Genomic DNA, 26289 nt, shown 5'->3' on the forward strand with positions numbered 1-26289 from the left:
TTCTTGAATTCAGCTTTTGTGGACCAAGACTATGTTGAGGTCAAGAGCCAAGTTGCACTACAGAGCATCCATGAGTAGGTTGTTCCGTCGCAAGTGCTGCTTGATAGCACTGTCAATATCACCTTCCATCACTTTCTGATGTTTAAAAATAGACTGACGGGACAGTGATTTGGCTGAGTTGGATTCATCTTGCTTTTTGTGACCTAGGAATACCTGAGCGACTTGCCACATCACTGGGGAGATACCAGTGTTGTTGTTTTTCTGGAACAACTCTGTCTTTATTTCAGATCCCCAAATTTGCAGTTGTTTGTTTTGATTTTGTCAGGTGCATTGGCTTACTACGTTTTTAGTTTTTAAAAATGACAGATGGGCTTCCTATTTCAGTGCTAGTGGTGTCCTGAAGGGATGAGTTAGTTAAGAGGTAAAACGTTAGCCACATAGTCAGTAATAAACAAACTAACAAAGTATGTGGGAACTAATAAAGGCACATCACCACACGGTCGAGGTTTGTATCTCGCAAAAACCTTGGCTGCGGAACAAACAATGCCTACAAGGAAACAAAGCTAATATGGGACATGTGAACATTGAAGTGTAGGAATTATAGCTCTAATTGTAATATGCTTGTTGTGATTTGTAAAAAGCTTAAAGGAGTTCTGTAATTCAGTACAATGAGCTTTGACCCAATGTTTACTCTTCTCTCCATGCATTCATGAAATAAATGTTCATTAAGTGCTCTCCTCAATTCCTCTATCAATGTTTGCAAACCACCATCAATATGCTGGCTTTTACACAAATGTGAGCTGGCAGCAGTCCTGCTTTCCAAATGTTAAATCCAATCCCTCAATTAATGTTGAGCAGAAAGACAGGAGCAGAAAATACAAATGTTTGAGTCCTTTCCATTATTCAATCAGGTCACAGATAATGTGTATATATTTGTTTTGATTCCACATCCTTTAAAACACTTACCTAACAAAAATGTATGAATTCAAAGGTTGAAGTTTTCAACTGACTTTATGCCAATAGGTTCTCTTTTTGTGAAAATGGTATCCTATCGTTATGCCTGAATGGCACAGCACTTTTAAGTTCAGTCCTTCCTCTTATGACTCGCCAAACAGAGAAGAGTTTATCTCTATGTATGTCAATTATATTACTGTTCAAACGTCTATATTTAAGAAACTACAAGTCTGCTTTACATCATCTGTTCTTACAACACAACCCTTTCAGTATTTCTAGAAGCTGAAGTAGATTACAATGCCTCTAATTCAAGAAAGTGAAATTAAAAGCAGGATTGTATGGATACTGAAGTGTTCTCAACTGAGCCTCAAATGGGGTTAGGGCAGATCAACTGGCTGGAGACCCACATTTCCTACATCTAATTGCAGACAATTTGGCAGTGAACAAGAGGGTAGCAGGAAGGTAGGTCAAGACTTTTTAGGGGTAACGTATGCAAACCCACCGGGGGAATCGTATGATTCCACCATTATTAAAAGCAAAGCTGATTTGACTATTATAACAAAGTGTGAAGCTGGATGAACACAGCAGGCCAAGCAGCATCTCAGGAGCACAAAAGCTGACGTTTCAGGCCTAGACCCTTCAGATGAATACACTGTGATACTCAATAAAAACTGAAAGAACTGTGGATACTGTAAATCAGGAGCAAAAACAGAAGTTGCTGGAAAAGCTCAGCAGGTCTGGCATCATCTATGAAGAAAAAAATCAGATTTAACGTTTCGGGTCTGAGGAAGGGTCAACAGACCTGAAACATTAACTCTGATCTTTTCTTCACAGATCCTGCTGTACTTGCTGAGCTTTTCCAGCAACTTCTGCTTTTTGTTCAATACAGTCTGAAGCTGGAGGAACTCAGCAGGTCAGGCAGTATCAGGAGTGAGAAAGTTGATATTTTGGGTTTATACGCTTTCTCAGGAAGGGTATAAACCCGAATCGTCGTCTTGCCTGCTCCTTTGATGCTGCCCAACCTGCTGTGTTCCTCCAACTCCACACTAGTAAAGGATAGTGAGTGTACTCCGTAGCTGGGATATTACTGGGGTACTTAAAGCTCTGGGAGGTTGACAGTGTATCATGGGACGGTAAAGGCTGGTATTGTAATTGGAAGAATGAGAAGTCAATTATCAATGGAGGCCTCCTGTAAAGACTGTTTAAAAGTTCAGAATTAAAACTTTGGCTACAACTGCCAGGCTATACTTATGAAAGGGGGAATCATATCACAAAAAGCCTGAAGCAGCAGCTGTGTTTCTCTAGCATTCACGGTAACATGTTGTGAGCCAGAATTGAAGGAGGTATTGTTGGCCCCATTGGTCTGTTAGGCCCAGAGATAGATGTAGAGAAAGCGAACAAACTGGCTGTGACTTTCCATTCTTCTGTAGATTCCAGGAGCCAGAGCAATGTATACAAGTTTGTTGATTATACAAAGCCAGATGGGAAAGTAAGCTGTGAGGGTGACATGAAGAACTGTATTTTCTTGACTCCAATTGGGCTGGAACAGAAGTCAGGTAGGATAGAAGAGGAAAGGAAAACAAAATGTCCTGCTGATGTCACAGCCAAATGTCCTGGCCCTGCTTTGACCCTACCCAACTTTCCCAAGGGAAAGCGGAGAACACAGACTTCCAAATTCACCTTTAGCTATTGTGAAACAAACGTGCATATTTGTGAGCTTCTAACAATTCCATCTCCTGAAACTTTTCTAATATTGCCAGAGGCTATATACCAGCTACAAGGAGGTGAAGACCATGTCTTTGGCATATCCTAGTAGCTGGTACAGTTTAAACAGCTAGGTAGAAGTGCCTTTCATAAGTTTAAGAGTTTATCTCTTTGAAGTTAAAGTTGCAGGACCCCATCGCTGATCTGGAGTGAAGGTAGGGTGAAGAATTTTGCCAGTTTAGAGAGTTGTCACTCATTTGGAATCTTATGACAACTGGAGCAGTGAGCAAGGCTGTTTGAAATCAGAATCCAGACTGCAGAAGAGGAGACTGAGAATAGGCAGGTACAGTAATAGCGTTTCTACCTCTGGGCCGGGAGACAAAGATTCAAATCCTACCTTGTCCAGAGGCTTGTAAAAACATCTCCAAACAGGTTGATTAAAAATATTTACAAACATGATTGATACATTGATGGGGAAAGGGAATGCAAGAGCCATAGCTAATTATTTGTTTTCTTTCCCTACTTAATGATATTACTGTAGGTATTTTCATTCATGACAGTTGGTGAAAGCAACTTGCAGCAAGCCTGACTTCTCACTATCTCTGGGGATAATGAAACACCATCACATCATTTTTACACACATTCCACAGCACAGATATTTACTTAGGCTTACACTTTCATGGTGAGGTTCAGGGTCACAACCTGGTGAGCACATCACAGACACAGCCCTGCAGCTGATGGGGAATATGACAACCAAGGCTCCTGATTGTTGGACACCAGCAACTTGCTTCTGGAAACTGTCATAAGAAACCTCATGGAAATGGGGTTGGGAACATCTGGCAGAGATACTAGAGACCACATGTGGCTTTCCCCATGGAGAAATCAGTGACTGCCATGAACAGCCAAGCATAGCAGAACTCTCAGGGGCCACCAAATGTGCATTCTGACCTGCATTCCATCAGTCTAACCTTGAGCTTTATATAGCAGTGGCTAGGTGAGAAGGAGATAAGGCACGTCAATCATCATTTAGGCAACCTTTCCCCTCCTAGAGTCAAAGAGGTACCATTGTGTACTAATGTGTGTCATATGCTGTCTAGGGGCATCAACTCAGGGTGTCCCAAGGATGTACAGCTGCTCCTCTTCCCCTTTGCTGGTGTCCACATTGCCTCAAGCAGGTTAAGCCAGGCACCAGTCGCTATGTGAAAAAAAACAGATCTGTGATATGCTTATGTTGTTCAGCAAAAACGTCCAACCTTAGACCGAGAGTTCGAGTCCATGCTGAGGCAGGGGACTTCAATCCATTCTGAGGCTGAGAGTTTGAGTCCATGCCAAGGCCATGAGTCTATGCTTTTACCCTAGATATTGCCAATTCTGCACGAGTATGGGTGGTAAAATGAAAAGAAACAAAATTGCAAAGAGAGAGAGAGAAAAAGAAAGAAAACAGACAGAGCAGACGAGCTTCAGCTGTGGAATCCTACTTTGCCACTATCTTAGAGAAGAGATAGTCAGAATCTATATAAATATATGACAGATATCATATATATGATCAATCAAACAGTAAAATGAGTTTCCAGCTTATCATTAAAGCAGGAAATCCAATGGATAAATTGGATAAGGGGATTAAGATCTTCATTGAGATTTTCACTTTGAAACTGTGTAATATTAAACATTAGCTTGAATGATTGCAATAATACTTACTGCAACAGCCTCCAGAATTTGGTTGACAGCATTTGCAGCATCTTTTTCACTGTAATATCCATTTTCAACAATCCTACAGTTTGAAAAGTAAAGTATGTTATTAAAGGCAAAGTAATGAGTGCTTTTATGTCAGTGTGATGTGGTATTCATGAAAAATTATTAGATTTTAATAATGCCAGGACTCTTAATGCTACTGCAATATGCACAATAGTGTTGAGGGAATTACCCGTTTAGAATGATCACATAACTTATTAATAATCTCAATGTTTCGCTTTAAGGCTTTACACAAGGATTTTTGATAAATATTTAATAATTAAATACGTAGAATGCCTTTTCATCTCAAGCGGTCCATGTCAATGTTTATGTCCCACAATAAGGTCCTCTCTTTGTCAAATGCAAACAGCACAATCTTTTATTCTTCTCTCCCAAATGTTTATTGAGACACCCTTATCATACATCAATGATAATTTCTTCAAGTAGTCCTGATGGTTGGTACAGTGACTTCATATTTAACAATTATCATGGACTTGAGTTTGAAGGCTTAGGGTCATTTGGGCAGTGGAAAATTGTTTTATAAGGTCTTTAGTCATATGTCTTGTGACAATTGAAATGTCTATGGATGTTGTTTATATCTTCCAGAAGGCATTTAATAAAATCCCACATGACAGACTGTTGGCTAAGATAGGAGCCCATGGAACTGAGAGTAAATTCCAGACATGACTAGGAAATTGGTTGAGTGGCAGGTGACAGAAAGTAGGAATTATGCGTGGGTACTCGAATTGGCGGAATGTGAGCAATGGCATCCCACAAGGATCTGCATTAAGATTGTAATTGTTCATTATTTATTAATGGCTTTGATAATAGCATAGAAAGTCTTATATTCAAATTTGCTGATGGCACGAAATTAGGCAGCATTGTAGACAGTGTAGATGATAAAATTACAAAGGGGTATTGACGGACTAGGCAAATGGGCAAAATTGTGGCAGATGGAGTTCAATGGAAGCTACTGTGAGGATATCCATTTTGAATGGAAAAAGGATAGATCAGGGTACTTTCTAGATGATACGAAGTTAAATATAGTGGATGTCCAAAGAGACTTGGGGTTCAAGTGCAAAGATCTTTAAAATGTTATGAACGGGTGTAGAAAATAATCATGAAATATAATTGCCAAAACTTTGAATGTATTCAACATGCAGCTAGTAATAGCACTTGGAAGAATGGGATCAAAGGTTATGGGGTGAAAACAGGATTAGTCCATTGAGTTGGACAATCAGCCATGATTGTGATGAATGGCGGAGCAGGCTCAAAGAACCAAACGGCCTCCTCCTGCTCCTATCTTCCATGTTTCTTCTATATCTTCTAATGGAATGCTGACCTTTACATCTAGAGGACAAGAGTCACCAGGTGCAGAAGTTATGCTACAGTTATATAAAATTCTGGTTGGACCCCATTTAGAGTACTGTGAGCAGATTTGGGCATTACACCTTTGGAAGAATAGATTAGCTTTGGAGGGAGCAAATTGTAGGGTTACAAGAATGATAACAGCCCCTGAAGTCCAGCTACGACAAACGATTATACAAATTAGATCTGCTTTCTCTACAATTTAGCAGGTTATGTAGCGACCTATCTTCAAGACATTAACCGGAAGATACAGGGTAGAAAACGATAAACTAAACTATTTCCACTGATTGGAGATTCTAGAACTAGGGAGTATAGTCTGAGAGTTAGGGCCAGAAAATTCAGGATTTCTAGAGCACAGAACTCTCCATCTATAGAAACAAAGCAGGATTTAAGCTCAATATGGGAGAAACAGTCTCAGTGACCGAGATGAAAGCTCTTCTAGCCCTCGAAAGTGTGACTGTACAGCCTGGGGATTCTCCACTGGGAGTCTGAGGCTGCAGGATTGCAACACTCCAATAGAAGGGTAAGTAATTCACACATTCTTCACATCCTTCTGAATCACCATTACTCTTGGTTGTGCAAGGAAGTGTTTACAGCTCCAGTGTTAGACAAAATTCCACTGGATCCAGATTGTTTTGACGCAGCTCTGATGAACAGCATTCCACATGAGTAGCCACCTGCTACCCTTCAAGGAACAGGAGTGCAGGCCAGATTACCACTAAACACAGCAAACAGTCATAACAGAGGATTCTGGAGTTTTCAATTCTCTTTGAGGTGACAGTGGAGAAGGTGGCTGCTAAGACAAAATGAATCATGGTAGCCAGTCAGATTAAGAAATTCTGTTGCTTACACAATTTTTCAAGGTGAGCTTCTGGTGGTCATTGCTAAGATGCAACATAAGTAGCACAATCCTGATGCAATGCAGGAATATTCAAGGAAAACAGGAACACTGAAAAAAAATCCCATTGCTCAGCAACCTGCCTATGCATCTACAACCAATGAGGAACCACCAGAAACAACATCCAACTCCACTCCAGGTGCGTCCAAATAAGTCAAGGTTTGAGATGCAAATAAGCTGACAAAAAATAGGAAAACAGGCTCTTTAGGAGTAGACAGATGGAGGTGACAGAGGCAGCCACAATTATACCAAAGGATCCCACAGAAGAGGTCATTCCACAGACCAATTTCACCTAGGAGTGATTATATATGCACCACTAAGTATGTTGGAGGAGGTCCCACAATTGTCTTTTGTCAAACAACTAATACCTCTGCCAGTGCATACTCAAGTCAGCCAAAAGAAGCCCAGCCATATTTGGCTGAGTAACAAGTGGGGGAACAGGACAAACAGTTTGTCCCACCAGCAAGATCAGCACCAAAACAGTCCACGATGGTACATCACCCCAAAGAAGAAAAAGCCAATGTACATTTCACTTTTAATAAGGAAGCACACACGCAGCACCAGTCCTACCCTTCCTCTAGGAGGACAGAAATCAATGTCGACTTTAAAGTCTCACCAAAAGAAACTTGGGGGAGAGGGATGTGAAAACATATCATTAATTGAAAAAGGTATGTAAACATGTTAATAACAGAAATAAAAGTGAAAATGTTAATGATGGGAAAGAGTAAACATTCGGGAACAGGATGAATGTTTAGGTGAGGAGGTTTGGGTAGTATATAGCAGCAGCTGACAGCCAAAGACATAACACGAAATTATGTCACATTACAGGACATTGACTGTAGAAGGAGAGATAATGGGAACTGCAGACGCTAGAGAATCCAAGATCTCAAAGTATGGAGCTGGGTGAACACAGCAGGCCAAGCAGCATCTTAGGAGCACAAAAGCTGATGTTTCGGGCCTGGACCCTTCATCAGAAAAGCGGGATGGCATCAGACAAACAATCAGTCCTCAGCAAGGGGCTCACCTTTGTCCCTCTCCACCCAGACAGCAACGAATACCAGTCACATTTGGACATCGAGCAGTTTTTCCACCACCTCCGCCTCCACGCTTATGTCTCTAACCGTGAGCCTAACCCTCCCTCCACAGACCCCTTTACCCGCCTCCAACACAAATCCTCCTCCTGGACACTACCCCCAGGCCTCCTACCCTCCCTCGACTTCTTCATCTCGATGTGCTGTCGAGATATCAACTGCCTCAACCTCTCCACCCCTCTCATCCAATCCAACCTCTCCCCTGCAGAAAATGTGCAGCCCTCCGCTCCAATCCCAACCTCACCATCAAACCCGCAGACAAGGGAGGCGCAGTTGTAGTATGGCACACTAACCTTTACATTGCTGAGGCCAGACGCCAACTCTCCGACACTCCTACTACCGCCCCCGGATCATGACCCCACCCCCGAGCACCAAACCATCATCTCCCAAACCATTCACAACCTCATCACCTCAGGTGACCTCCCACCCACAGCCTCCAACCTCATCGTTCCCCAACCCCGCACCGCCCGCTTCTATCTCGTTCTCAAAATCCACAAACCAGCCTGCCCTGGGCGACCCATTGTCTCCGCCCGCTCCTGCCCCACCGAACTCATCTCCACCTATATGGATTCTATTTTCTCCTCCTTCGTCCAGGAACTCCCTACCTACGTTTGCAACACCACCCATGCCTTCTACCTCTTCCAGAACTTCCAATTCACCGGTCCCCAACACCTCATTTTCACCATGGACATCCAGTCCCTATACACCTGCAATCTCCATGCAGATGGCCTAAAGGCCCTCCGGTTCTTCCTGTCCTGCAGATCCGACCATCATCCGCCTAACCGATCTTGTCCTCACCCTCAACAACTTCTCTTTTGATTCCTCCCACTTCCTACAGACAAAGGGGGTGGCCATAGGTATCCACATGGGCCCAAGCTATGCCTGCCTCTGTAGGTTATGTGGAACAGTCCCTCTTCCGCACCTACACTGGCCCTAAATCCCACCTCTTTCTCCGTTACATTGATGACTGTATCGGCGCCACCTGTGCTCCCAAGACAAGCTCGAACTGTTCATCCACTTCACCGACACCTTCCACCCCAACCTTAAGTTCACCTGGACCATCTCCAACACATCCTTCACCTTCCTGGACCTCTCTGTCTCTATCTCAGGCAACCACCTATAAACCGATGTCCATTTCAAGCCCACAGCTACCTGGAGTACACCTCCTCCCACCCACCTTCCTGCAAAAATTCCATCCCCTAGTCCCAATTCCTTCGCCTCTGTCGCATCTGCTCCCATGATGAGGCATTCCACTCCTGCACATCCCAGATGGCCCGTTTTTCAAGGACTGCAACATCCCTTCCACGGTGGTCAAAAACCCCCTCGACCGTGTCTCCCATATTTCCCGCAACTCATCCCTCGAACCCCGCCCCCGCAATAACCGCCAAAAGAGAATCCCCCTCGTCTTCACGTACGACCCTACCAACCTCCGGATACAACGCATCATCCTCCGACACTTCTGCCATCTACAATCCGAATCCACCACGAAAGACATTTTTCTACCCCACACTTGTCTGCCTTCCAGAGAGGCCACTCTCTCCACAACTCCCTTGTCCGCTCCACACTCCCCGCCAACCTCACCACTCCCGGCACTTACCCCTGCAACCACAGGAAATGCTACACTTGCCCCCACACCTCCTCCCTCACCCCTATCCCAGGCCCCAAGATGACTTTCCACATCAAGCAGATGTTCACCTGCACATCTGCCAATGTAGTATACTGCATCTGCTGTACCTACTGTGGCTTCCTCTAGATTGGGGAAACCAAGTGGTGGCTTGGGGACCGCTTCGCAGAACACCTATGCTTGGTTCGCAATAAACAACTGCACCTCCCAGTCACAGCCATTTTAACTCCCCCTCCCATTCTACAGACGACATGTCCATCCTGGGCCTCCTGAAGTGCCATAATGATGCCACCTGTAGGTTGCAGGAACAGCAACTCATATTCCGCTTGGGAACCCTGCAGCCCAATGGTATCACTGTGGATTTCACAAGCTTCAAAATCTCCGCTCCCCCCACTGCTTCCCAAAACCAGCCCAGCTCGTCCCCGCCTCCCTAATCTGTTCTTCCTCTCACCTATCCCCTCCTCCCACCTCAAGCCGCACCTCCTTTTCCTACCTACTAACCTCATCCTGCCCCCTTGACCTGTCCGTCCTTCCCAGACTGACCTATTCCCTCCCTACCTGCTCACCTACACTCTCCTCTCCACCTATCTTCTCCTCTATCCATCCTTGGTCCACCTCCCCCTCTCTCCCTATTTATTTCAGAATTGTCTCCCCATCCACCCTTTTCTGATGAAGGGTCTAGGCCCGAAATGTCAGCTTTTGTGCTCCTAAGATGCTGCTTGGCCTGCTATGTTCATCCAGCTCCACACTTTGTTATCTCTTGACTGTAGAATGAATTGTGCCAAGAGAGACAAGATATTTTCCTCTCTGTACATGATTCAATAAAAAAATCTGATCACTAAGACCTCCTGTAAACCTATTCTATGAACATTTACAGCACCCTCTCTAACAGGTTTTATGGTGAGGGTGAATTTAATCTGGTGGCTCATTAGCAGGTATCTGCTTCTTTTCTTCTTCTGGCTCCAATTAAGTTCAAGGTAGGAAGACCCACTGGGCATATCATTCATGATGCAGGAAACCTGAAAAGTAAATCTTGCTAGGATTATGATACTGAACTCTTTGATACTCTAACCTACCCTTGCTTCAATCCCCTTCTCCCTTGGAACCCTCACCCTCCGACACACCTTCACTCATCTGGGTAACTGCCTGTGTCTACTGGCATTTCTGGGCCTTGGACGATGTAGTACCAGCAGCAGCCCAATTTCCTTGTTGGTGGCAGTCAAAAAACTGTCAGCATTTGACTGGCTAATGGCTCTCCAAAGCCTTGGTCACAAGGTCCCACTTCTACCCAAAAGTTTCATTCAGTTTCTAAAACTCTCTGGACTTTGCCCCTGTTGCTATCTCTGAAATATTCTCCAAGATTTCAGATACCTGTGCTCATCCAATTGCGCTCTCTTTGGCACACTCAATTTTAAGTGCTCTGGCACAGGTGGGTATACCTTCAGCTGTCCGGGCTCCAAGTTCTAGAATTATTCCACGATATACTTTTGCCTCTCTCTCTTTCTTTCTTTTCTCCATGAAGACACTCCTTCCAACCTAGTTCTTTAACCAAGCTTTTGGCTGTCTTCTCTAATATTGCCTTCTGTAGCTTGATGTAAACATTTTGATTTTATAGTATTACTATGAGGCACCCTGGGTCATTTTATTGTGTTCAATGTAAGTTGTTGTTGTTGATAGTAGCATCTATATTCCACAACACAAAATTATTATATTTATCCACCAAGTTATTATCTATGACTTAATTACTTTGTCTGAGTTATAACTAAAAGGACTGAGTAGTGGCAGTGCTCCCAAAAGGGTTGTGAAGTCTAAAATGAAAAGACAAAAATTACTTATTTTGCATAAGCCACTTGTTAGGCCACAACAATGCTACAAGAACTGGAGCCAAATAACCCCCACTTCTGCTCTGCTCCCCACTAACTAACTTTACTCAGGGATCCTCAGCATCATCAGACTGTGAAGGAGGCCTAATATTTATTTAGGACATCCTTCCAGGTAGTCTCAAAATTGACTAAAACCAAAATGACTCCAGAAATACATACAGTGCCCTTGAGGTGAGGGATATAGCTGTGAAATAGATCAAATTTCCTCCAATCGATGTTTGGTAAACAGGTGCAATGAGGGTCAATTTCTATCCCATAATGCACTTCCTTTAAATTCTTTTCGTTAAAGCTTCCTATGTTCAATTCTCTAATGGAAATTTTTCTTTGTAATATTTCATATTGTTCTTACAGGTTCCGAGTGGAAATGGTTCAAAACCAGGAACAGCCAAACACTACAATTACCATGAGATTGACTTACACCAGTTGTCTCATTATTGCCATGCAAATGGGAATTTGCAATTAAAAAGTACACAATTTCCGATAGCCTATATGTTTTTAATGGGGTCTAAATTATAGCTATGTGCCTTTATTTAAATATCATGTTGTTTCTTGCTGTTTTCACCTGAGGGCCACGTGTGATCTTGACTTTCACAGGAAACCGTCCTGAATAGTTTAAAAGTTTTCTGTAGAACGCACATTTCTGCAAAGTTCTACATTAATTTCCTATAACACTTCACACATTTCCTTTTATTGCTATAACTTTTACATCCAAAATAAAACACCCTTGTGTTTAAGATCATAGCAGATTACAGATGTACCTGGATTTTAGTCACCCAGACCATGGGGCGGGGGGGATCCAAATTTTATTTACTTGAATATAAATATTCAATTCTCGTAAAATTCTCAAGCTATGACCTCAGGTAATCAAGTGCCTAATAGCTTCGATGGCCGGCAGGGATGAGCTTACTCCTGATATTTCAGCCAATGAACGGGGCCACCTCCATAAAATCCAGTCTTACATACATACACTCACATAAAAACACGTTATAAACTATTATTATTAGATACTACATACAAAGAAAACCAAATCATGAAAGATATGAAAATGCCTGACGCAGTTAAAAGCTGATTAAATATAGTAATACAGCCTTACAATTCTTTATTTTTCTAACTCTGAAATAAAGCAGACACCTGTCAAATAGTTCTCCTCCTGTGACCAGTTCCAGAACCAAATTGATCTCTGTTAGAGTCTCAAAGATTTCTTTCAGTCTAATCTGTAAAATAAATGAGTGAAGTACTTATAAAATTATACATGAAACGACAATTATTAAATATGATTTTCCTACCTATCTATTTGCAAAGATTTCAACAACTATGAATTATACTGATCATACAGGACTCAGTATTTGCCATGCTCAACTACTATCCGAGCAGAACCTAAATATCGTGGATCATGGTGTAAAAAATTTAATACTGATACAGTAAGGCTTGGATTGTGCTTGAGATCCTTTGCTTGCTAACTGTTTCTATTGGGATATGATAAACAGAGTTCAAATCCTTCACACATATGCAACAAATGGGCAAAAATGTCTCTTGTTCACTCTCAGGGTTGCATCAAAATCATAAAGGCACTGGATTACGAAAAAGCTTCAATGCCATTCCTTTTGGATATAGATAATGTCTAGCATGGTGTAGAACTAATGGGCAATATGCAAATTTAAACCACCGAGATTACTATTAACACCAAAGAAAAATCTGAGATCGTGACCAATGTAAATAACCCAAATTAATTTCTCACAAATCTCAAGAGGGTAAAACATAAATTATTAAAAGGCCCATTTTAACCTTGTCCATCAGGTGGCAAATAGGAAGGGTCGTCAAAGTCTGGCTCTACTCTTCTTGTATCTGACATATTTACAGCCACAACCATTTTAGCTGGGGGGCTTTTAACAACTTTGAGAAGGTCCATGGCAGGCAGACCTCATTATAATAAAATATTGGATTCCAATGACATAATTCATACTCTGACAGAAATTTTATTGCTAATCCCAATAGTAATCTGGCAGTGTCAGAACCACCACTGAAGGCTGGCATTAAGCCGAAATGTAGCCAGAAAAGGACCAGGTAAATTGAAAAGGAAAATTTTTAATTTTTCTTTTGCGAATCACAAGAATTGATGTGCTCCTCCACCCTCAAAAAGAAAATCTGAGCCTCCCACTACCTTGTGCTTTAGTCCCCTCCTCTGACAATGAGCATTTTGGACATACCTTTATGATTAATAGTTGGAACTGTCCCAGAAGTAATTTCCCAGCTGTCTTTTGATCATTCCTACTGGGGTCAGGCAGGAATCATGGTTATCGTATTGCTGAGCACCACACAGTAAGAGTGCTGAATGTTTGATAGCCACCTTGCACCCTACCAGCCCGCAATGGCCCACCAACATACAGGATCCATCCCCCACACATGGCTCAAGTTCAAATTAGGCCTTAAAAAAGTACATGTCAGATCATAAGATCATAAGACTAAAGATACAGGAGCTTAATTAGGCCATTCAGCCCATCAAGTTTGCTCTAACATTTAGTCATGGCTAATATGTTACTCAATCCCAATTTCCTGCCACCTCCCCATAACCCTTGATCTCCTTACTAATCAAGAAACTATCTTTCTCTGTCTTAAATGTATTCAATTACTTGGCCTCCACAACCTTCTATGGCAATGAGCTCTAGAGATTCACTACCTATTCTTTGAAGAAATTCCTCCTCATCTCAGTTCTAATGGGTCATCCCTTCACTCGGAGGCTGTGGTCTCGGACATTTCCATATTCCAAGTCAAAAGGCAATTAAAATATATGGGATATTTTCTATGGATTGTACAATTCATCATAATATACAGGAAACATCTTTGCAATTTTTCAGGTAAAAATGTTTTCACCTGCCAGCAATCAATCACATGAAATATACGTTGTACAACATTTTCAGGAAAGAGGAAGGATCTGATCACTTTCAAATCTGATACAATGAATTAAAAGCAGAACACATTCAGCAGCAGCTTCAAACCTATGGACAAAACATAAAACTGCCCCAGAGATAGTAGGAACTGCAGATGCTGCAGAATCTGAGATAACAAGGTGTGGAGCTGGATGAACACAGCAGGCCAAGCAGCATCATAGGAGCTGGAAGGCTGACGTTTCAGGCTTAGACCCTTTTTCAGAAACGGGGGAGGGGAAGGGAGTTCTGAAATAAATAGGGAGAGAGGGGGAGGTGGATTGAAGATGGATAGAGGGGAAGATTGGTGGACAGGAGACAGACTGGTCAAAGAGGCGGGGATGGAGCCATTAAAAGTGAGTGTTGGTGGGAAGGTAGGTCAGTCTAGGGAGGATGGACAGGTCAAGGGGTGGGATGAGGTTAGTAGGTAGGAGATGGGGGTGGAGCTTGAGGTGGGAGGAGGGGATAGGTAGGAGGAAGGACAGGATAGGGAGGTGTGGATGAGCTGGGCTGGTTTTGAGGTGCAGTAGAGGGAGGGGAGATTTTGAAGCTTGTGAAATCCACATTGATACCATTGGGCTGCAGGGTTCCCAAGTGGAATATGAGTTGCTGTTCCTGCAACCTTCGGGTGGCATCGTGTGGCACTGCAGGAGGCCCAGGATAGACATGTCATCTGCAGAATGGGAGGGGGAGTTGAAAAGGCTTGCGACTGGGAGGTGCAGTTGTTCAGTGCGAACAAAGCATAGATGTTCTGCAAAGCGGTCCCCAAACCTCTGCTTGGTTTCCCTGATGTAGAGGAGGCCACAACGGGAACAGCGGATGCAGTATACCACATTAGCAGATGTGCAGGTGAACACTGCTTGATGTGGAAAGTCTTATTGGGGCCTGGGAAGGGGCTCCTATGATGCTGCTTGGCCTGCTATGTTCATCCAGCTCGACACCTTATAAAACTGCCCCTCCCCAGTTATGTATTTTGAAATGCTATTGTGACATCTCAGTTTGAATATTAATATGCAAATAACAAATCTGGCATAAAAATAACTAAATATATTTGTGATATATAAGACATGAGCAATTAACATGAAAAATCAACAATCAACATTCAATCTATACTATATTAAGACTCAGCTTAAAAGCTATAAATTGTCCAGCTTCTAAACAGAAAGTCGTGAGAAAATTATTGAAGTTTCATAATATGTTAATAAATGGGCAATTTTGATATTGTGAAATTTATGATAATTCATACTTACAATATTGGGGTGGGAGAGTCTAAGTAGAACTCCAATTTCAGTTCGAACTATTTTTTTATCTATCTGTGAAACAATGGAAGATATAAATATATTTTGCTGGAGTATACATAAAATAAAATGTTTAAGTTTTGGTAGCCTACGTAATACCTCAAAACACATGCACACCTACTCTTGCCTCAGTATTCTTAAGTTTAGATTGGTAGTAAAATGAAATCAACTTAGAGTGTTTTTTGACTGTATAATTGTGAAATATGGTTAACATTATTTCAGTGCCCCAGTTGACATACTAAGACTCATCTTTGCTTTGGCTCTAACCATTCTGGTTATAGATTCCAAAAACGAAACATCATCTTTTGTGTCAAAAAATGTTTTCTAATTTCACTCTTGGTTGGTCCAGCTCTAACTTTATTACATTTCCTTGACTCTCTGTGTCTGCTCCCTTATTTAATCATCAACTGATCATGAAGTTACCAGAAAGCTGCAATTAAAAAAAAGGAAATTCTTCTTGATATTGAGTTTTCATAATAACTGAATATGAATCATTTATGAAAGCAATATCATTAGCAAAACTGAGGACAATAATTTGTTCTCCAGCTCTAATTGGTTTACTAAGAAATTTGAACAGTTCTTTAAGGATGCTTGGTAATACCAGCAAAAGGATGGTTCCCAATTTTGCAGCTTCCTTAATTTTACTTCTGCTTTTAAAGTTTTCTGTCTCAGTCACTGTTGCTGTATAAGACATCAGGACTGTAAACTTACTTGAAATTTGGCTTCTTATTAATAATTTATCAATGAACTTATGGTCCTGTGTGTCAAAAAACTTTTACTGATTTTCTTTTATATTAATATCATGAACAGTCAATTTAGTTAACAGTAATAGGCATAGTCCAGGTAAAAACAATGAGTAATAGAGTCATATAGCATGGAAACAGACCTTTGGTCCAACCAGTCCATGTCGAACATAATCCCAAACCAAACTAATCCCACCTGCCTGCTCTTGACCCACATCCCTCTAAATTTTTCCCATTCATTTACTTATCTAAACATTTTCAAATGTTGTAAGTGTACCCTCATCCACCACTTCCTCAGGAAGTTCATTCCGTACACCGTGTAAAAAAATTGCCCCTGATGTCTTTTTTAAATGTCTCTCCTCTCACCTTAAGAATGTGCCCCCTAGTCTTGAAATCTACTATCCTAGAGGAAAGGCAACTACCATTAACTCCTATCGATATCCCCTATTGATTTACAAGCTTCTATAAGGTCACCCTCAACCTCCAACGCTTTTTAACCACCCTGTCTATATGTGACACAAACTTCAAAGAATTATGTGCCTGAACCTATAGGTCACTCTGTTCTACAACACTACCCAAGGTACTACTATTAATTGTGTAAGCTCTGTCCTTGTCTGTTTTGCCAAAATGCAATAACTCGCATTTATCCAGATTGAACTCCATCTGCCAGTTTGCCGCCCATTGACCTATTTGATCAAGATCCCTTTGTAATCTCAGAAAAACTTTGTTACTGTTTACTACGAGTCCTTTAGGTAATGGAGAATTTTAGGGATATCTGTTTTCACACAACTTTAGCAACTTTTGCACCTTCCCCATCTACGAATTTGATTTCCATCTGTGAGGGAAACACCTACCTGTACTTTGGCAGTTATGCAGAAATAAGATCAGTATACAGCAAGTTGCAGAGGTAATTTTCATCTCAATTCATTATTTTAATAATCTTATCACATAAAATATAAATCTGCAAAGTATTGCAACTAGATTGGTGGGATTTCCAGCAACTTTATCATTGACTCAACTCCAGTAGCACTTCATCTTGTTCCTAATAGATTTTACAGCTACCTATGTGTTTTTTGTTGACAGGCTGCTGGTCACTTACACAGAACAAAATCGAGTGATGAAGGAGGTCATCATGTCAACATCAGGTCTCTAAACGACCAATTCATTTAGTGCTGTTCAAGTGCCTGCTCCCCTAACTCTGCTCATTTTTATTTTTCAGTTAATAATTTAATTCTTTTTTAATGCCTTGATTAAATGTGCTTCCATCACACTCTTGCGCAGTATATTCCATATCATGAACATTCACTGCATGGAAAAGATTTTCGTTATGTTGCTTTTGTTTCATTTGTCAATCATTTCATAACCCACTCTATACTTGATTCTTTTAGAAGGATCTTCTCCCCATCCACTCTACCTAGACTCCACGTGAATTTGATTACCTCTATGAGATCAGCCTTATGTTCTTTGAAGTAAACACTCCCAACTGCTCCAATCTATTTTCATGACAGAAGTTCCTCATTCCTGGAAAATGAATCTTTGCTGCACTCTTTCCTAGATATAGCGCCACAACTAGAGACAAAACTCCAAGTAAATCCAAAGTAACATCATATTCAAATTCAGTACCACCTCCTAGCTCTTGCACTCTCTGCCCCGATTAATGAGGTAATACTGTATGCTTTATTATTTGCTGTCTCAACCCGCCATGCTGCCTTCAATGACTCTTGATATGTACACCCAAGTCTCTGCTCCTGCACACCCAATATTTTATACTGTATCTCTTTATATTTCCAGAAAAATAAATATTTTATATAATACTAAAATGCACAATTGTAGAGATTGGAAATGCCTCTGAGGAAGAAGAACAATGGAGGGATTCCAAACTGAAGAGGGAGCAACTAGGACCAGTATACTGTAAAGATCACACTATACGAGGGTCACTGTTAAATCTGAAACCAGCTCTACACACTAATGGCCCACTTTCACAATCCTATTAGGGATCACTGATGTGCCAAGAAGTGCCAAACAAGTAGTGATTAACCAAAAGAAATATTCCACAAAATTTCATGTCTTTAAACTGAAACAAATTTCATTTCATATCAAGTTAATGCTTATTTCCCTGGAAGCTCCACTTTTAATGTATTTTAATGTGCCAGTACACTTCTACCCCAGAGAAAAAATCTCAGGTGTCTTCGTGGAGGTGATAGCTACTGTCTTCAGGTAATGACAATTGTGCATATTTAATATCAGTAGTATACTAATATCTATGTAGTGACCAGTCACGTTATTAAACAAACAATTGGAAAGTTGAAGACACATCTTGGGGTGCTTAGATTACTATTCAGGTTATAAAATATGTTTAAATGTCTAGCTTGTCAACGTATACTGTCTGTTGTGCAATTTTGCATTACTAAGTGAGGTTGGCACAGAGGAAATACAAATATACAAAATATGAGCAAAAGTAGGCTGCCGAGACTACTCCGCCATTCCAATTAATCCCATAACATATGATTCTCTCATTAAACAAGAATCTACCTCAGCCTTAAAAATATTTAACAATCACCTGTGAACTAATCTAAGCCCCTCCCCCTACACTATCCCATCATTATCCATATGTTTATCCAAGGACTGTTTAAATGTCCCCACAGTTAACTATGTTGGCAGGCAGGGCGTTCCACGCCCTTACCACTCTCTGAGGTTCTGCGCTGTATTGTTCTATGTTCTACGTTCTCCACTGCCTTTTGAGGCAGAGAGCTTCAAAGTCACACAACCCTCTTAAGGAAAAAAAATTCTCTTTCTGTCTGTCTTAAAATGGTGGCCCCAATTTTTTGAATGGTGTCTCATCATTTTGGATTGACTGACAAGAGAAAACAATCATTCCCCTTTGTCAAGACGATTTTGGGTCTTAAAATCATCCCTCGCTCTTCCGAACTCCAACGGAAACTGAGCCCAGCCAGCACAATGTATCCTCAGAACGTACTCATTCCAGGTATCTGAACTGCCTCCAATGCATTTACATCCTTCCTTAAACAACGAGATCTAAACTGCACACAGTATTTTAAAATGTCAACTGAAAGACACATTCACAGATCTTTCATTGCAGAGTTGTTATCTTGACTTCTATATCAGACTAGGGTGTTAACAGCTTCTCCTTATAGAACCGAGAGTTGCAGGAATGGTGCTGGCTGATTGTGTGTGACACTGACAGAAAAGGTCAATAATCATGGAACTGTGGGTAAGTAGTAACTATGGATAAATTGTGAAAGATTGTTTCTACTTGTGATAAAATGGGAGCAGAGGCTAAAGATGTGGTGCGCCGACAACATATGGTCTGTAGCAATTCAAAAAAACATCAAGTCCTTCACAAAGGGAATTAGTGATGGACAACAAATGCTGACTTTTCCAACAAAGCTCACATCCCACTGAGGCAGTGACTAAAATATAATTTGGAAAGGAACTGGACAAGTATTTGAAAGGAGGAATACAAGAGGATCTGTGGGAAATGGAATTACTATCTCAGGCATCGGGAGATGAACAGGTTTCTCACTTGCTGAACTTTTATCCTTCTATGATATGTGTTCATTAATTGAGTTCAGAAAGTGGCTTACAAATGTTAGTGCTGAGCTGAGTTTTTGAAGTGTAGGAGGGAGCTTGGCAGACTACCTTGCTGAAGCATTGGGTGGGACCCCCCATATTCATACATACATACCTACGCACACATGCACACACACATTTCTCAAGCAACTCAATCAATCTTATACTTTGTAATTGTAATCTTATAACTGGGGCTAGATAGAATAGCCATGCAAGTATGTTAATACAAAACCTTTTGTGGATCACTAACAGTCTTCGGGGAAGGAAACCTGGTTTTGCTGAAGGGCCACCGACCTGAAACATTGATGGGCGAGGTAAGTAAAAATTCAAGCAATTAACACCCACACTTAGGTAACAAAGTTTGGAGCTGGATGAACATAGCAGGCCAAGCAGCATCTTAGAAGCACAAAAGCTGATGTTTCGGGCCTAGACCCTTCACCAGAAAAAGCTTTTTTCTGATGAAGGGTCCAGGCCTGAAACGTCAGCTTTTATGCTCCTAAGATGCTGCTTGGCCTGATGTGTTCATCCACCTCCACACTTTGTCATCTCGGATTCTCCAGCATCTGCAGTTCCCATTATCTGTAACACCCACACTTGCTTGGTCTGACATATATGGGACACAAGGTCATACACAATGGGGTTGATTCATGGGAAACAAAAAACTCCTGATCAGCATTTTCCACAAGCCCCAGAACAAATGTTCAAAAATTTCTGGAAGATGGGCACCAATAACTGCTGATGTGGCTTGATGTCCTTCCACAATTTTTTCTCTTCTTCGTCCACAGTTGTAGCATATTCATGAAGTAGACCATTATGCTTGTCCCATGTCATACATTTCAAAAGATCCACTATTAATGCGCATCTGATAAAAAAAATAGTGCAACTTCTAATGCAGTATCTCAGTTTAACATAAGAAAAATGTTTTTCTTATTCCAATGCAACTATTTCTGATATATCATATTTTACTAAGAAAATATAGCACTTTTTGGCAGAGGTCAACAGTGATAAAACAATTCAATAATGGATTTAATAGGCTTTAGCAAGAAACAATGAAGTCCCTAAAAATAAGTGGTCTTAGCATTTACTATAGCACCATTTTATATAATTGTGCAAATACATTTTTTTTGCAGGTGGCAGGAAATGTGTAATGGTAGTGGAATTGTGTAAAAGAAAAAAACCTGGATTAAAACAAAGGCTTAATCATTAGCAATATTAGATGCCTCCACTTCTTTATTTTAATAAATTAATGAGAAATTTGATGGTAGAGGTACATTTTGCAAATAGTAACAAAATAACAGAATTTCATACTTCATAAAACAAAGAACTTGGGATGCTAGAAATCTGAAACAAAAACAGAAATTGCTGGAGAAACTCAACAGGTCTGGCAACGTCTGTGAAGGATAAACAGAATTAATGTTTCGATCACAGTGATCCTTCTTCAGAACAGAATTTTGAGTTATGCTTGCAAGCTAGAATGGAAATTTTCAAATAAAGATTTTCAATTTAAGTTGGAAAATTATAACGGCTTTGGAGATGAGGTTGCCACAGTAAAGTGGCTACCACAAACAGTGGGAAATACTCAAAGACAAACTCAGTACAATGCAAGATGAGTAGATACGCCCATAAGACAGAAGCCCCCATTGCACAAACAATCATGGCCAACAAATAAGACAAAAGACAGCATCAAGCTAAAAGGAAAAGCTTACTGCAAATGCAAGGCAAACTGGAAAATTATTTGACTGGAAGAGTTACAATGAGATATTAAAACAATACAATAACGGAGAGAGGAGGCATGATCAAAATAATAACATAAACTGTAAAAGTTGTTTTTCCTATATATTGGAAAGAAAATAGTAGAAGGCAATATGGTTCATTAAAGACTAATGCTTCCAAGTTTATATTAGGTAAAGAGAAAATGGTAGGCTTGTGTCAGAACATTAGTGGCCGGCTATAAATAAAATTTGAGTGTCACAAGGGAACTGAAAAGTAAGTCAAGGAAATGAATTAAATGAATTGACTACGGGTAAAAAAAATTATTAATATAATGGGAAATAAGTGGCATATCTCCAGGAGTTTGCAAGTTCACATCACTTAGGAACGCACAAAATAGACGAGGCTACGGCCTCGTGGTATTATCACTGGACTGATTAATACAGAGACACTGATAGTATTCTGGGACCTGGGTTTGAGTTCTGCCATGGCAAATGTGGAACTTGAATTCTATAAAAATTTGGAATTAAGAGGCTAATGATGATAATGAAACCATTATTAAATGTTGGAAAAAGCCATCCGGTTCACTAATGTCCTTTGGGGAAGGAAGTCTCTAACCATACTTGGTCTGGCCTACATATGACTCCAGACCCAATGCGGTTGACTCTTAACTGCCCTCTGGACAATGAGAGATGGGTAATAAATGTTTTAGCGTAGCTAGAAACACCCACATCTTGTGAAAGAATAAAAAGATGACAGGCCATTTGTTCTTTTAAAGGGTGTTCAACCATTCATGAAGTTCATTGCAAATGTCATTCCCCTGTTTAAGATCAGTATCAGTTCTATGGCATATGTGTTAGATTTTTGTTAGACAACGGAGTCAAGGTTAATGGAGTGCAGACACAGAAGTTAATCCAAGATCTTGACCGGCTTAGTTATGAGCAGAATTTTACCCCCATAATCAAGCTAGCCCACCATCTTGTAACTGAGGCCCTTAAGTGGGAAACCCTGGCATTTTACCTGATGGAGAGATGCTTTGTCATCTTGGGACACGACCAAAAGAAAGCTGGTGGCCTCCTCCTTACTTGGGGTAGGTAGGGAGATTCTCACAATGAGACGGTATGTGCCTTACAGAAGGTCCTGTCAGCAACATGGTCCAGCCCATGTGAAGGCTACTCTTCTACATTCACAATCAACTGCCATCTCCACTCCAAACCCATTTCGTGCAGGGAATCACTGGGGCAAATTTCACTAACTTGCACTCTGAGCCTGCTCCCTGGTCACTGGCATAGAACTGGTGCTGTTTCAGCAGGGTCCACTCTTGCTGGTGCTGCTAGAACACAGGATCCGTCAGTCATCTGATTCTTGGTAATGAGCTATTCTGATTTGGAGGGGCTACACCGTAAATTTTAGTCATGGCTTTGAGGGGCAAAGTTGTACTCACTTTGACTCTTCAGTGTGTGAGTGGAGACACTGCCTCTGCCAAAATCTTGGCCAAAATGATCAAGTAGTTGAGCTGGTCAATATTTATCTCCATGGTTGTCATTATCTAATTCCTTTACACAGGACAGAAATAAACCATGCAACCCATGGTCTATTCTATACATTCTGTACAATCCCAGTTGATAGTGTTAAGTGAAAAAGAGAAACTCTGACAGCAAGTCATTAAATGAAAGAAATTGCACCACAAGATTCCATAGTCAAATCAAAATGAATTTTACTTTACAAGAAACATATCAAGCAACATGTATTCATCAGCAATTGCAAGATCCAAGACACCATGATGACTTGGGACTAATCACTAATCATTCACTGTCACTGGGTCAAGATCCTGAAACAGCCTTCCTAATAATATTGTAGATGTACCTACACAACATGTCCTCAGAGCTTCAAGAAGACAGCTCACCACAACTTTTTCCAACGGCAGTTAGGGATGGGCAACAAATAATGGCCTAACCAGTGACGTCCACATCCTGTGAAAAGAAGTCTGAAACAGAAAAAAAATTTAGCTATTTAGCCATGGCCCACATCAACGCTAGCCTCCTAGCCTTCCTTGATCCCTTGCAATTTGCCTAGCGAAACAGGTCCACGGCGGATGCCACATCTCTAGCCCCACTCTCGTCCCTGGAATATCTGGACAATAAGGATACCTATGTCAGGCTCCTACTTATCGATTTCACCATCAACAGTATAACTCCAACAAAACTGACCTCAAAACTCTGAGACCTATGTCTCAGCTCTGCCCTCTGCAACTGGATCCTCAGCTCCCTGATCCACAATAATCCTAGACACCAGCACCCCACAAAGATGTGTACTCAGCCCCCTATTGTACTCCCTGAACATTCACGACTGTGTGGCCAAATTTTGTCAGAACACAATCTACAAGTTCATTGACACTACAGTTGTAGGCCAGACATCAAAAAATGATGAGTCAGAATACAGGAAGGAGATACAATGCTTGCTGTCATGGTGCAATGGTAACAAACGCTCTCTCAATGTCAGCAAAAGAAAAGAAGTGATCATTGACTTCAGGAAGAAATGAGGAGGATGCACCCCAATCTACATCAATAGAGCTTAGGCGCAGAAGGTTGAGAGCATCAAGTTCCTTGGAATGATGTTACCAACAATCTATCCTGGACTTCCCATTTGGATGCAATCATTAAGAAGGCACAACAATGTTTCTTCTTCCACAGGGGGCTTAGGAAATTCAGCAACTTTTACAGGCGCACCAAAAGAAAGCATTCTACTTGAGTGCATCACAGCGTGGTATCGCAACTGCTCCTCCCAGAACTGGAGAAACTACAGAAAGTTGCGTACATAGCCCAGACCCTACAAAAGCCAACCTCCATCTACACTTCCCATTGCCGCGGAAAGGCTGCCAACATCATCAAAGATCCCTCCCACCCCAGAAATACTCTCCTCTGACCTCATCCATTAGGCAGAAGACACAGAAGCCTGAACACGTATCAACAGGTTTACGGACAGCTTCTTCCCTCATGTTACTAGATTGCTGAATGGAGCTCTCTAGTTTCAAATCTAATGTTGATCTCGCTTTTGTGCACCTCCTGTGCAGCTATAATTCTGTATGCCTCGCTCTGTTTAAACACCCTATGATCTGACGTCCTTGTATGTTATGATTTGCCTATACCTCATGCAAAATAAAACTTTTCACTGGATTCAGGTGTATGTGACCACAAAAATCAATTCAAATTAACATGCCTTTGAAGTTCCTTCACTTCTTGGGATCAAACCAAAGTGCCACTAATCACAGAAATTCGCTTTGATTCTCCTCAGTGTTTCCACTATCCCCTGTGGTACTGTCTCTACTTTCTTTGGGTTCTTCCACCGGCTAAACAATCCTCTGTGTGTGGACATTCCGTTTCAAATGTGTTCCTCAACCTGAGATATACTCCTGATTCTGGTTATCCAGTTATTTCTGCTCTCCAGCTGTTTTTCAGCTGTCAATAGATCTCTTCTTCCGCTGCCCACTGAACTCAAGGATTACACTCAACAGGATGGGAGATAAAGGGGCCCAAGACAGCTTCCAAATTCCCAGAATTCCTACTTAGCCATCAGTATGAATTACACATTTTATAGCAACAGAATTTGGTTGAGATGCCTAAGAAATATTTTAGATTAATTCTAAGATTCAAAATCAAATCTTTTGATTCTGCCACCCAGCTTAATAAATTTTAACAAAGTCAGGGTAATTCTCAGACTTGCTCTCTGCAGTTTCCCAGCTAAATGTCACTTTTTTATGGCTTTTAAACCCCAACTTCCAACCTCATGTGTACTCAGCCCCCTATTGTACTCCCTGAACATTCACGACTGTGTGGCCAAATTTTGTCAGAACACAATCTACAGCTTAATAAATTTTAACAAAGTCAGGGTAATTCTCAGACTTGCTCTCTGCAGTTTCCCAGCTAAATGTCACTTTTTTATGGCTTTTAAACCCCAACTTCCAACCTCATAATTATGCATAGAAGCTTTTGAACTGCCATTATTTGTCTGAATAAATGATCATTAAATAATTTAGTGTCTTATAGCACTGTGTCTGCGTCACTCCGGGCCAGAATGTCCGTACCAAGTCTCACCTGCTCCAGAAGTGTCTCTGAATGCCTGAACAGATTGATTAAAAATAAATGTGACATGCTTCAGCAATTTGAAAAGTTCAACAATTCAATTACATTAGCTCTACAATTTCAATTTTCTTAAACTAAAAATTTCCTATAAAATCATGAATCATGAACTAGATGATTATGACAGACTCTATGCAGTCCCAAAACCAATGGATCAGATCTGAGCTCTGCAGTCCTGCCATACCCAGGCAAGAATGTGGTGGACAATTAAACATCTCTTTGGAGAAAGAGATTCCACTAATATCAATGAACCTAGCACATCAATAAAAAAAAATAGCAAACACCTTCAGGCAAAAGTGCTGAGTGGATAATTCATCGTGGCCACATCAGAAATACCAGTCCACAGTCAAATTTGATTCACTCCATGTTATATCAGAAAACAGAGGAAGGCATTGGATAACGCGGGAATATGCACCCTGAAATAGCTGCAACCCCTAGCCAACATGTTCCAGTATAGTGGCAACACTATCATCTACATAGCAATGTGGAAACTTGACTACAACAATCAGGAAAACTCCGACATCACTAACCGCTGCTCCATCTGCCTATTCTCATGTATCAGCAAAGTGATGGAAGGGATATATAGCAGTGTGATCAAGTGGCACTTACTCAGCAATAATTTGGCAGCATA

General features: G+C 41.1%; 1 protein-coding gene across 3 annotated transcripts in view; it reads right to left on the minus strand.

Annotated features, from left to right (window-relative positions):
- LOC125451335 (calcium/calmodulin-dependent protein kinase type IV-like) overlaps positions 1-26289 on the minus strand; it is a 105414-nt gene that overhangs the window by 32436 nt on the left and 46689 nt on the right. For 2 of the 3 annotated variants that reach the window (XM_048528352.2, XM_048528353.2), the window contains exons 3-5: positions 15428-15490; positions 12385-12467; positions 4357-4429 (exon numbers count right to left, since the gene is read on the minus strand). The exons of the other annotated variant lie outside the window; for it this stretch is intronic. In XM_048528352.2, coding sequence (XP_048384309.1) covers positions 4357-4429; positions 12385-12467; positions 15428-15490 — 219 coding nt within the window. The remainder of the gene's footprint in view (positions 1-4356; positions 4430-12384; positions 12468-15427; positions 15491-26289) is intronic. 3 annotated transcript variants of the gene reach the window in all.

Source organism: Stegostoma tigrinum, chromosome 3 (assembly GCF_030684315.1).
Source record: "Stegostoma tigrinum isolate sSteTig4 chromosome 3, sSteTig4.hap1, whole genome shotgun sequence".
NCBI lineage: Eukaryota > Metazoa > Chordata > Chondrichthyes > Orectolobiformes > Stegostomatidae > Stegostoma > Stegostoma tigrinum.